Genomic DNA, 13,132 nt, shown 5'->3' with positions numbered 1-13,132 from the left:
CTAAGTACTTTGGACCACCCAGTCTGGGGGTCGGCCATGGGAAATGGGAGGAAACATTGCAAGTTAAAGGGAGGTTAGGAGCAAGAGCAGGGAAGTTGGAACGGAAAGGGAGTCCCTGGACCCCTATTTATACCCCAATCGGACACTAAGCCTTAGCCCAGCAGCGTGAGCAAGGTCTGTGGCACCCGTGAAGGCACAATGCCTCACAAGCACAAAGTGCCCTCGGTGACCGTGCCGAGGCGTGACCAAACAAGGCAAAGCCGAAGCCCCTGGATGCTAGGCAGCACAGCACCGGCGTGAGCTCAATGATCGATCCTCCTGCCGATGCATCAATAATCCCCCTTGATGCAGTAGTGAGGCCTTGATAGAACTTCTGGACCACATCTTCCATTGAGAACTTGTGATGAGGTACGGCGCGGATGTTGTCGTTGAAGCGCTCATAGGCTTCCGCAATAGTCTCTGTCGGGGCTTACGCGAATGTAGCAATCTTGTTGCGCAAAATTTGGGTCTTGCCCGGCGAGTAGAACTCCGTCATGAACTCCTTCATCAAGGACTCCCAATTTTGCACCATGTGTACCGGTAGAGAATGAAACCATTGCAGCGCTCTCCCAAGTACAGAGAATGGAAAGAGCATCGCTCTCATTTGATCTTGAGTCATCCCTTGCATGTCGAAGGTGCGGCATAGTTGGAGGAACGCTTGAAGATGTAGATTAGCGTCTTCTTTTCCAGTGAAAGGGCGAGCTTTGCGCCAAACTTATGATTGAAGTCTTGATCTTGAATGGAACTCCGATGTTGTCGAGATTTTGGATCGGCAAGTCCCGAATGTCCGGAGTGCATAGCTCTCCAATCGTACGCTCCTGCTCCGGTAGCGCCATCCCTTGGTGAAGTGGCGCCTCCTTTGGACTTGTCGGTGGAGTCGCTTGACGTGAAGACGATGAACCGGCGACTTCTTCTTTTGGATCTACTAGTTCCAGCTTCCTTGATCGTGCTTCTCGTCTCCTTTGCCTGTAAATTTTTTCTGGATCATCCACAAAATTTTCGGGTATGTTGGAGAGGCTCCCGTCCATCTCCTGTTTGGGGTTAGTGAAAAGAAAAATATATACGAGATCTAAAAGATGAATATACAAGATCTAAAACATAAAAGAAAAATAAAGCAAAATAAAGCAAACTCTAGATTAGATTGATTTTCGTGGAATAGATCCGTTTTTTAGTTAGCACAAAAAAATAAGAGATCTAAAAAGGTCAAAAAGAAAAATCAAGAAAAATAAATATTTATGAATGCAAGTAAGATTGGATCTTAAATCGATGGTTCCCCGGCGACGGCGCCAGAAAAGCTTGTTGACGCTCCTTAGCGCCCCAATTTATATACCGCAAGCGCACGGGATCGTGTAGCTTTTCCCTTAGAGTATTCCCCCAAGGTTTATCAATCCACGGAACCAAAGATACAAGAAACAATCTACTAACATAGAGAATCCTTTGTGTTGAGGTGGTGTAAAACGAATCTAATCTACTAAAAATAGTAAACACCGAAGGTAGCAAGAGAAAGTTAGAGATAACCAATCTAGATCACCTAGATCATGCATATGTTGTAGTTCAAGCCAGATGTAGTGAAGCAAGACAGATGTGAATCTCAATGAAAAGCATCTTTAAACTCAAAATCTGCAATCCGATCCTTCGATACCCCCATCTACTAAAGCAACGCCCTGTCACGACGCCCCCCTTTGGACGAAAGCACCCAGAAGCAAGTCGAACCCCCTTTGGTAATTCCACCATGAACCTCTAGCCACCATGACTACAAGATCATGCTAAGCGATCTATCTCGATAATAGATCTAGGATGAAGCAAACCCAAAGAAAAGAATGAAATCGAAAGAGAGAACATGGTCGCTAAAGATTCGGAATCACAAGTAACTTCACCATGAATGATTATACATCACAAGATCACAACCGGGGCCCTACCTTGATCTTGATGATCCTAGCTCCAGAACTCCATCATGGTCTTCCTTGCAAGGTTCCCACGTCGGCTAGGGAAACCCCTTTACAACTAGCACGACCCTCGGCTCTCCGAGAGGTGTCCCTCTATCTTCTCTGCTCCTTGGCATCGTCTCCCGAATGATCCTCTCCGTGAGCCTGGGGGAGGGGTCTTTAAATAGCCTCAGGAAACACTAGGTCGAAGGGGAGGCCGAGACTCCCCGAAAAGGGCCTGGGCCGGCCGGCCTGGCCCATTTTCTCGCTGCCTCGCGTCCTCCTTTCTCCCCAAGTCTTCTGGAGTTTATGCCTTTCACGATTGCACCCCGTTGGACGTCGTTATCTTCGAGATTTCTTCGAGGGAAAGGATAGGACGGAGAATCCTTCCTTAAATCTCTATTTGCTTTGCTTAGCCCCGAAGTATCTCGATCTCATCTTGTGGGCTTTATCATTTGGGCTTCATTGGAGGGTGGATGTGCATGAACGGGCTTCTAGTCGTCATGGCCTTTGGTCTTTTGTTTGGGCTTTGGCCTTCGTCTTTCTTCGTGTAATTCCGTGATCATGGCCCTCGTCGTTTCATGCTCCAAAATTGGTCAAAAACCTGCAAAAACGAAGTACCTCCAAAATATATGTGCAAATGTGAAAACGACCAATAATCGGGCCGAGGTTAGGATGGTTAGTGATTTTGATATTAAATTCATGCCATTATCAAAGTTAAACAGGGGATAAAATGGATACTTAAAGAGCGCCAACACCGGCATTTCATCAGCCTGTACCCGCCACTGTGCTGCTATTCCCGGCTAGGGGCGGGACTGTGGAGCCCTGTGCGGACTTTCCTGACACCCCCCGCTACTGTGTCGCCTACCCCTTGTACTTTTCCTCTCCGCAGGACTTTCAGAGGGCATGGGCGGCGACCCTCGAATGCAGTACGGCTCTTGACTGGGGCAAGATTTGGGCGGCGGCACCCTCGACGCCTCACCTCATCCAACGTGGGGTTCCGCGCACTTCTACAGCCGTCACATGACGTTGACTGGTGCCACAGGACAAGGATGCGCTCCGGGCATGGGCGGAAGGATTCGCAAGGACGATGGCCATGACTTGCGCCATGCCCCACAGCGCTCGGCGACAGGGAAGACCAACTGTTCTCCCCCGGACCACGGGGGGAGAAGTAGACGCCCTCACTGATCCCCATGCATGTAACCCTACTTCCTTGAGTCTATAAAAGGAGGAAGGGGGAACGGATCGAAGAAGGACGATGAGAGCTCACGCTCATCCCTACACACTCACACCCCATCCGATATTGGCACTTGCCTCAATCAAATCCCTACGCACCAAGGGACTTGGGAGCTTTCCTCCCTCTCTCGCCACAGCTTGTACCCCCTACTACGAGCACTTAGGTGCAAATAATACAGTGCATACCCCTCTGCTGGACGTACAGCATCGTCGGCCGGAACCAGGATAAACCCGGTGTCATTGTGTTTTTTCTTGCATCAACCATCTGGAGGAAGGGACACGCGGCATACTCACTAGTTGGTGCTAGACCGCGAGGTCCGGACACCGACACTGCTGCTACTTTCTTTGTACAAAATCGCATATATCTTTCCATATCACTTAAACTTAGATTCTTTATACAGGTTCCTACAACTGTGCATATCAGCAGAAAAACAATTTTTGATCAGGTTGCAGAAACCATAGGATTATCTATAAAGCAAGAATTAGCAATCCAAGTTGGCCAAAACAATTATCTCGGAAAGATTGAAATAGATGGCATCCTAAACAAAACCACACTGTTACCTGAAAGTAAGGAGTTCTATGGTGACCACGCACAGACAGCAGCACAAGCAATTGATAGTGCCAACAACAAAGCATTGGAGTTCCTTGAAGAACAGAAGGTCATAAACTCATAATTGTGGATGACTACAACAACAAAGCTCTTGCTAAAGCTAAGTGCGACTTATTCACAGCAGAGATTTTTCTCATGTTCTCAGATGAAAGTGAAGACCTCACGCAAAGGGAATTGGATTTCAAGATCAAAGGTTAAAAAAAAAGCTGCCTACTGTACGTGCTGCTTGTCAAGAAGCATCATCCATACTACCAATATCAATCAGTTACTACAATAACAAATGAAATGATGAGGAAAGAAGCGAAGCTACCTACACTGGCGACCCTGACTCAGCAAATCCATTGGACAAGGTAGCACGTTCCCTTGTCAAACTCCATGATGATGTCAATCGCTATGGATGGAACATAAACCAGGCAAACCTATGTAAAAGAAAAGCTCTTCATCCCCTTATGTAACTCCATGCGTATGTTTACATAAATAAATATTCTCGCATGTACATTCGCAAATCACTATGGTTTTCTTCTTCTCTTATTCCCACCTTTATATATACTAGCAACATGCTCGTGCGTTGCAACAGGAAGATATAGATGGGCATAAAAAGTTATTAGAATTGCATGTATTATAGAATCATAGTACTTGCAAAATTAGTCATCAAAGATGTTAAATCTGAAAATATATTTCATAATATATATAATGGTGTTTGTTTGTAATTTAGGATAGTTTGACTTATGATAAACTTTAAAAAAATATATGATGTTTTTGGATACGCATGAACTATATATCATGTAAAAGAAGAAACCAACAATTTTTAATTGCCCTCCATTCATACTTCTCTTTTTAGTGCTTTATTTATTTTCAGATCCAATACTTAACAAGAGCCCGTGCTCTGCATGTGAAAACTGAATTATACATAACATAAATAAACAACTTTAGCTTTGTCATCGGTCAATGGCCAGTCATCCTACACGAACAACACATACACAAAATTTTGTTTAAGATGTTATTTCCAGGAGCATCCGAGTTGATTATTTTTCCCAGAAAAGCAAACTTTTTTTTGGATGGATTAGTCTTGCATTCTAAGAGCTAATAAAGACGAGTAAAATTACTATTTTCTGGAAACCCAGCCAGCGATAGTGATCCATAACGTAGCCCATTGACTTGCCTGGAATGTTCTATTCGTTGGAATCTTGCTTCCTCTTCCTCTGCAGGCGATGCGATTCCTTCAGCTCGACTCCTCTGCTCCTTCCGCTCTCTGCAAATCCAATCCAATTCCGATCCCTTCCCCTTTCCTATTCCATTAGGGCACCAACAGCACCACGATGACATCGGGGTCGCTGGCCGTGGCAATGGCTGTCGAGCCCCAAGTGGTGCGGTGGTGGCCGGCAACTCTCTGCTCCTTCCGCTCTCTGAAAATTCGATCCAATTCCGATCCCTTGGCATGGCTGTCGAGTGGCTGCTAGGCACGGGGATGGCGTAGGCAGTGAGGCACACGACGGCGTTGGTGCCTCATGCGGCCATGGACAGCCCAGCAACCACACGGCGCAGCCACAACAACCGCGAACGCCGAGAAGAGCATCCCCATATCATCCTCACGAGATCTGTTCAACCTCATGTAGGTACCCTGCAAAGCACGAGCACCGATCAAAGCTGCTAGAGTCGTCGGCCGCTTGAAAGCTCTGACGGGAATCGGGTAGGGGAATTGACGTGATGGAATGTGCGACGAAGATGATAGAGTTCGCCTCGGGCCGGTGCGTGGGCACGGCGTGGTATTTGGGGTAAATACCAAGCCAATGACCCATCGGTCATTGGGTATTGCCAGACCAAAGTCAATGATACCGCAAAAACGGTCCGCTAAAGATTAATATGAATATGCTATCTATGTTTGTATATATTTATTTATATGCTTATCCTTCCACATAACTCGGAGTACAGTATATATACTTATACTATATACACTACATATTACTTCATTAAAACCCAATCTATTCAATCCAAACTAAAATATATTCCCAAATGAAATCAAGCAAACAGTTTACGCGCGCGGTGGTGCACGCACTGCACTCGTTTTAATAGATTTCACAAGTTATCGATTTCTATCAAGTTCTCGTAAGGCTGTATCGTTTGATCTCTTGTTAATACTTAATAGATCTCATAATTTATCCGAACAACTATCAAAAATTCATCGGCTTGTCTTGATCTAACATCATATTAATCTTTTAGCCTATACATTTTTTATAAGTTGTTTAATCCTGAAACGTGTCAATCTTGTTCCTAGATATAATTAGATCTATTGGCTGGTATTGTTTAATTTATTGCCCTGCTATCGTAAGCTGTTTCGGTTAGGTCCGATCCTTCGATGGTGACGTTAAATTAGATTTCATCAGTTAGATGGAATTCTTTATAAAAAAGGACTTGTTTTAATACGGTTCATGACATCAATCGACTGTTCTAGCCGATAAACAATGGAATATGCCTAAACAATCAATTATCTTATCTGATGCAGAAGAATAGCCGATAATTTCTTATTTTCAAGTATCGGATCTTATAGAAGATGCCACCTTCACCGCGTTCGGCAGGCTGGAGCTGGAGTGGTCTGAGAGAAAAACACTGTTACCTGGCTGGTGGCTGCAGGCTGGAGCTGGAGTGGTGTGAGAGGGAATTACTGTACTGTAGGGCTGGAGCCCTACCCAACAGCCGAACACGGTGCTTGTAACTCTTCCGAATCCCAACAGATACATTCCTATTGTTTACTGATTAAATTTTATTCTCTTATCAAGTATAGGTAAAACTGTCTGGCACTCCGCGAACCTGGAGATTTGAACTATCACCGGAGTTAAGTAGAGCTTTAAAGCCTTAGCGTGTCTCATTATGTGAGAATTATCGGCTGATTTTTGCGGCAGCACCAACATTATCGTGACCAAAAGCAAACCGAAGGCTTCGTCCTGTGCCATCCCATCATGAACAGTCGCTCTGATTGAAGGTCTCAGATCGAGTCTCCTTTATTTTTCTTCTTTTGCAGTCCCACTGCCTCTTTGTCTTGCAGCTTGCTGTCTTTTTCTGGCTGATTTTACTATACCAGCTGATTCAATAGTGTTTTGTGAGACGATGTGGTACTGTAGCGGCTGGTAGCGGCTGATAGCGGCTGGTTACTATAGCGTCTGTTAGCTGTATGGACTCAGATACGTACAATACCACAATACGTGTAGGTATTGTACCTACAGTACCACCTGCCAACCATCCGAACGCGGCCTTAGCCCTTAAGGAAACCTCTGGCCGCAGCTATAAGCTCGGTAGGTGAGCAAGTGGAGCAGCAGCTGGAGCAGGTAGAGAGTGATCCTCCATGGGAAACGCCCTCATCAGGTACTTCGAGGGACAAGAAGACCATCAAGGTCCAAGGGCTCACGGGCGCGGTGGCCACTACCCCTACTACCAGCCGAAGTATTACAGCCATGATCCGCCTGCTTTTGCTCCACGGCCTCATCAGCAGGCTCTAGGCCGCCATGGCGTCTCGCCGGCCACCGTCGGCGGCGGCGCCCTGACGCAGGTTCGAATCCACGTCCATGGTAACAGAATACTGGCAGTAGCATACAGTGTTCTTCCTTCATTTCCTTCCCCTGCTTCCCTGCTGTGGATGTGCTTGTTCTCACACTGTCGGCAGTCTTCCCTGTCTGGAAGTGGAAGAGGAGTTTGGGGTTACAAATCCCCAGGACTTAGTGTAAAAACTTGAGCTAAATCTTAAGAATTCTTAGAGTGATCCTCCTCTTCCAAACAGGAATCTTAGTTCCAACCGTCCCAATCCATTTTAGTAAAATGCTAAATCCTTGACAACGTACTTAGAGCTCCACAATCAAGATCGACATTTAATTTACAGTAAAATCTTGCCTTCTCAGGATGAAAAGGCAATATGAGGAATCTCATCCTTTAACAACCGTCCCATGACATGAGAACTTTCTTTTTTAAAGAAAGAAAAAGAAAAAGAAAAAGAAAAAGGCAAAAGATTCTTCTTTCTCTAAAAGAAACTGATTAGTTCCTACTGGACACCCATCTGTTTGTGTCTGAGACCACAGCAGGTTGTGCAATTCTTTCACTTGAATGTTTTTTGTTTCGTGTGCATGATTGGGTATTGCCGGCAGGTTGCTGGTCCAAACATTGGACACCTGCAGTGGAGCAATGGAGTACTTGCCAACGGAGTAGCCGCTTCTCAGTATCAAAACAAGTGAGATTGCTGCTTCGTCAGAGCACTTATTTTTTATTCAGTTTTACTATCTGTGGCAACAGACTCATTTTTGCTCTCTTTGTTCATAGCACTGAGGACATCGACGAGTCGTCTGCCAAGGGGCTGTGCGACGCGAAGAGCTACGCCAAGGCCAACCCGATGCTGATCCAGGTCCCGGTGCTAGGAACAAGGAGGAAATTCTGGCGATTATCCGACAACGCGACCAGGATCAGCAGGAAGCTCGCGTTGATACTGAGGAGCCAGCACTCGGTTGGCAAGTGCCTCACCGCTCCTCTGCAGGTGTCCAACGTCTGGATCGGGAGCACCGGGAGTGTCAAGCTGAGGGGGGCCAGTTTCAGTGGCAAAGGATTCAGCATCGAGCGTGTGAGAGACGACTACAAGAACCTGTCCAAGGTCCTGCAGGCATTGATCACAATCGCCGGTGGGGATGTTGCCAAGCTGCCTCCGGATTACAGGACATTCCTCGCGCTCTTGGGAGATGACAACCTTACAATGAAAGATGAGTTCTTGATTGTGAACAATGCCGCGCTGCTGCCCATGGAAAACCGGTAAATTTTTCGACCCAGTTTTACTGTCTTTGTTTGTTGCCAAAGGCTCATTTTGCTGCTTGTGTTCGCAGCACCGAGGTCTTCCTGATGCTACACGACAGGATTGTCAAGTCCCTTGGTCGTACAAACAAGGCAAAGAAGAATAAGATACTCTCTAAGCTCCCCTACGAGAATGATTGGCTGGATACTGCCAGGGCAAATGCACAGATCAACCAGTGGCTTGTCAATTCTCAATACGAGTACAAAAAGACTCAGTACGATCTACTGCGGCTCAACAGAAATGTAAGAAGCCACTTGCATGATTACAACGATGACGATATTGAGGAAATCCTGTATTGCGAATGGCCCGAGCTGCTCGCGGTCATGGCGAAGATGTTACACTTGGAAGGAGAGCTCGAAGTCACTGACATTCAAAGCAAGTTCGGCTAGTCATCCTACTGCAAAACAGATGCATTCTGCATTTTCCTGTTATTGTTAAGCTACTGTTCTTCTATCTTCGGTGCCAAGGTTTATGCTGGAGACGTGAAGTGCTATGCTGCCTGGACTATGCTCTCTCAACTTGAAGGAAAAGCTGGGTCAGTTTTATGAAACTATGCTGTAAATTATTGCCTTAAATCTCAGAACTATGCTATAAAATCTAATTATCATCGAGTCTGCGTCTCTAATCAAGTTGCCGGCAATTAATGCGTATCTATCTATACTATAAAGATCGAAAACAATCGAAAACGTTTCTCACCCAAATCGGACCTACCATACTCCTCACGCTGGACCCACCTAGGGAGGTGGGAGGGAGGGTAGACCCAGGAAATCGCATGTTCGAGAACGTTTTTGCCAAAAACGGATTGTTTTTCTCACCTTATGCAATTGTACCCGTCGGCTACACCCGTGGTACCCCACATGGACTTTTTTTAATCTAACAACCCATGTTAACGATGAGAGGGCATCTCTCTAGACTTTGTAGATGTGTTATCCGAGCAATCCCATGTAGAGTTCTAGCCCGGAGAAGGCATGCACGCTGCTTCTGTCCTTCCATCAGGACTCTGATAACAAAAAAGATTAGGACTTCATTATTGATACAATCCTCGAGAAATATCTCCCCTAAAAAAATATTATTAGGATTTCGATAGTGATACTTACTGGTGATTAGTTTTTTTAAAAAAAATACTGCTGATTAGTTTAATGTTTACAAAATATCATCACGATAAGCAAAGGAAAGCAACGACCAAACCGAGCCAAACTCTCGGCGAGCTATCCTCACCGTATCCACGAAGCCACTGGAAAAATCAGAGATATCCCAACCAAAATCGAGTAGAAGCCTCAAGAAACTGAGTGCACTTGTTTGCGGTGCATTTGTGCTGGTTAGGATTTTGCCGAGCAAATTATTATTATCTCTATTTATTGATGGTATTTTTCACTTATTTGCACTTGTTTGCATCTGTGTTGGGGTTAACATGTTTGGGCAAGACCTGTAGTGTTAATTGTTGAGTCCGCTAATTGTTTCAATTTGATTCAGAAAGTCTAGCATAGAGTCTAGAAGTCAAGGTTAGTAGAAGGCCACTATAGCCATGTTTAGACGGCCACCAGACCATTATAGTTGTTACTTTTGCCAGTCTATATGCTTTCCTTGCTTGCTTGAGCTCTTCATTCATGGAGAGTAGTTCAGTAGCACGGTGCAGTTTCCGTAAATCCTAAAAACCAGCAATGAAATGTGAGCTGCACTGCAAATAAGCAATGTAATCAAATGTGGAGTTAGAAAAATGTACCTTGCGTATAAGGTAAAGAAAATCCTCTGTCAGCAGCTTCCCCCTCTTTGAGGCAACATTCTGCGCCTTGTGGACCTGAGAAAAAGGCACATTATGAATCCAGTGAATGATGAAGCTGCAAATAATAGTACACTATATATATGCCAGATGTGCCTGTGATTTTATCCATCTACCAAGTTGCAGCTACTTGCAGACAGTGACAATCTACTTCGATGTTTCAACCACACTCACCTGTAGTGCACACCAATGCGTATATTTGAAGCACATGAATTTGCTCAAAACAGAGAGCATAGATGGTAAATGGGGAAAGTTCCGGCTGTTAATAAACAGCCCATAATTTTCATATAGCAAAATCATGTATGAATAAACATAATGCGTTCAGAAAGTAATCAAATTAGCAAATCAAGGCTCCATGTGACACGATTAAATTTTCACTCTGTAAGCTATGATAGCAGTTGGCCAAACAAAATTCTGGCACATTCGACAAAGCCCTGACGCCAACTGCTTGATGTGACAAATTCATGTATAGTATAACTTTTGATCCAAAGCAATGCTCAAACAACATCAACTACCAAAGTTATATGATGAAAGATACAATTTGAGGCATAAAAGAGCGCATTGGGCACAGCAGATTAGTCATACTCGATACCCAGCTACATGATAACTCTTCAATTTATAAAAAAAATGGACAAACTGCATAGGCATATGACAAAAATAGATCTCAAAAGAATAGCAAATAATGACTCCAGAAGCTTCGATTAGAGGCAATGCACAGTGGTTCTAAACTTAATCCGTCTTCTTAGAACACCAGAACACTAAGTGAAGGTAACAAACATGAACGTTGGAACAGGAATAACATTTCAACATTCTAAATCATTAAAACATCGCCATAAGGCAAAGCATCAATCGTTTTTACCACCCATCTACAAAGCCTTACAAATAGTGAACATTGGACCTTGGCATTGCACGGAAGACAGAAACGCATAATAAGCTTACCAGATCGGTGACATATTCGACAACAATGTCCTCCACAAGTGCAACTGTTTCTGGAAGTGGCTGCAAAGTCAGGAACAACACATATATGAGCAAAGAAGATTTCAACTTTTTGCAAGGAAACACTATGTGCTTCTTCCTTTACATGGAAGTTATTTAAATCATCATACATTAGCATTGAGAATTAAAGGTTCAATGCAGATTATCATCAGTACAGCCTTCTATTATCAGTTGATATCTAAATTCCTGATCTAAAATATATTAGCTGCATTATAGTCCCCATCATATCCTTATAGTTCAGTAAACTCACATTTGGATCGTCCCCAAATCCATACATCATGTGCTGCACTGCAAGAACGCCAACAAAAAATACAACACACAAATTTTAGAATGAGCAGAAACTGAATCAAATGCCCAAAAGACAGAACAAAGGCTAAAATTAGCCAAATTTGGGGGGTTATATGCGTCACATACGGTCTTTCTGGAAGACGCCGCGCTTGCGCTTGAGGGTGGGGGCGGACGCGTCGGCGCCGGCGCCGGCGGAGTGGTGATGCGAGGAGGAGCCCTGGCCCTGGCCCGCGACCGCGGCCTGCGCCGCCGCCGACTTGCCCTTGGACGGGGCCGCCGCCGGGGCGGGCGTCGCGGGGTTCTGCATCTCTGCGCCGGCCGTGGAGTACAATGGTGGGGAAATCAACGGATCTCGGCTCTCCACCGTCAGGCGTAGACTTCTTTGTTCCTGGCCTCTCCTTCAACAAGCGCCGCAACTCGCAAGGGCGCTGGAGCCGTCGCCGGCCGCTGGGGGGGGGGGGGGGGGGGGGGCGAAGGCCGGCGGCCGGCGGGTCGAGCAGATGCCGCCGGCCCTTTTCTGGCTCCCTGCGCAGTCGGCTCGAGAGGAGGTGCGCCGGCAGGCGTTGCCCCCCACGTGAGGAGGCGACGAAGCTGTGGCGATGCGGTCTGGGCCTGCTAGCCTAGAGCGGCGGCGGTCAGCGGATGCCGGATGGGAGGTGTGCGGCGGCGGCGGCAGGGATCGGGTGGGGGAATCGGGCTGGTGGTTGGGTGGGCTGGTCGGAATAGCTATTATGGTCAGATCGGTGAATTAGGTATATATGTACCTATATTATAATTTTATCATTATGTGTTTCCCTTTTATTTGAGTTCATTTCAATATTTAGGAATATTATTATGGATATCACACGTACCAGCAAGAAGAGACCGAAGAATGATTAAATTGATATGCCGAATGACTTCATGTATGGACTATGTGCTTGCTAGTTTGTACATGGCTTGTATACACTATGTACTCTTGTTTTCTATGCACTATGAGGTTTGTATGAACGATGCACTCTTTTGTCTATGTGAACTATAAAGTTTGTATGGACTATGCACTCGTTTGTTTATATGGACTATGCACTTCGTGGTTTGTATACATGTGCAAATTCATGTGCTTTATGCAATTTCATGGGCAAAATATGTAAACATGTTTATTTCTTAGGGAATTCCATATGCAAAATTGTGCATATATGTGTAATTTATCTAATATAATGCAATACATAAACTAAAAAAATTAAATGCTATCAAACCTTTATATTTTTCCCACTGGCAAAACATATTTTCAGTAGGCGAAGCGATAAATCGTTCGGTTTCCATCGATTATCGACGATAAATTGTCGATTTTCGTTTTTTTTAATTTGGCTCCTTTTACAGATCGGTTTTGGCGATTTTTCACCGATTTTCGTTACCGGAGCTCACTGATAAATGATGTATCGCCGGTAATGTAATCC

General features: G+C 45.1%; 2 protein-coding genes across 2 annotated transcripts; one reads left to right on the top strand and one right to left on the bottom strand.

Moving 5' to 3' along the window:
• Positions 1-7,037: 7,037 nt before the first annotated feature.
• On the top strand, positions 7,038-9,246 carry LOC120706833. The gene is made up of 4 exons (XM_039991562.1): positions 7,038-7,354; positions 7,944-8,026; positions 8,116-8,595; positions 8,667-9,246. Exons 1-4 carry the CDS (start codon positions 7,151-7,153, stop codon positions 9,022-9,024), a joined length of 1,125 nt encoding a protein of 374 aa, XP_039847496.1. The 5' UTR covers positions 7,038-7,150; the 3' UTR covers positions 9,025-9,246.
• Positions 9,247-9,728: 482 nt separating this feature from the next.
• Positions 9,729-12,428, bottom strand: LOC120706834 (transcription initiation factor TFIID subunit 13-like). Its single transcript, XM_039991563.1, has 5 exons — positions 11,826-12,428; positions 11,662-11,699; positions 11,355-11,414; positions 10,359-10,433; positions 9,729-10,283 (listed from the first exon to the last, which is right to left on the bottom strand). Exons 1-5 carry the CDS (start codon positions 12,004-12,006, stop codon positions 10,095-10,097), a joined length of 543 nt encoding a protein of 180 aa, XP_039847497.1. The 5' UTR covers positions 12,007-12,428; the 3' UTR covers positions 9,729-10,094.
• Between the last annotated feature and the right edge of the window lie 704 nt (positions 12,429-13,132).

The sequence above is a fragment of the Panicum virgatum genome, chromosome 5K, assembly GCF_016808335.1.
Source record: "Panicum virgatum strain AP13 chromosome 5K, P.virgatum_v5, whole genome shotgun sequence".
NCBI lineage: Eukaryota > Viridiplantae > Streptophyta > Magnoliopsida > Poales > Poaceae > Panicum > Panicum virgatum.
Note: the sequence above shows the minus strand (reverse complement) of the source record. Positions and strands in the feature narration are given on the sequence as shown.

What these genes read in the sequence shown, in the direction of transcription:
- LOC120706833 (XM_039991562.1), top strand. Translation starts at nt 7,151, where the DNA reads ATGGGAAACGCCCTCATCAGGTACTTCGAGGGACAAGAAGACCATCAA. An exon ending in GCGGCGGCGCCCTGACGCAG is followed by an intron (nt 7,355 to 7,943) that starts GTTCGAATCCAC and finishes TATTGCCGGCAG; the next exon opens with GTTGCTGGTCCAAACATTGG. An exon ending in CTGCTGCCCATGGAAAACCG is followed by an intron (nt 8,596 to 8,666) that starts GTAAATTTTTCG and finishes TTGTGTTCGCAG; the next exon opens with CACCGAGGTCTTCCTGATGC.
- LOC120706834 (XM_039991563.1), bottom strand. Translation starts at nt 12,006, where the DNA reads ATGCAGAACCCCGCGACGCCCGCCCCGGCGGCGGCCCCGTCCAAGGGC. An exon ending in GATTTGGGGACGATCCAAAT is followed by an intron (nt 11,415 to 11,661) that starts GTGAGTTTACTG and finishes CTGACTTTGCAG; the next exon opens with CCACTTCCAGAAACAGTTGC. An exon ending in TCGAATATGTCACCGATCTG is followed by an intron (nt 10,434 to 11,354) that starts GTAAGCTTATTA and finishes CCTTTTTCTCAG; the next exon opens with GTCCACAAGGCGCAGAATGT.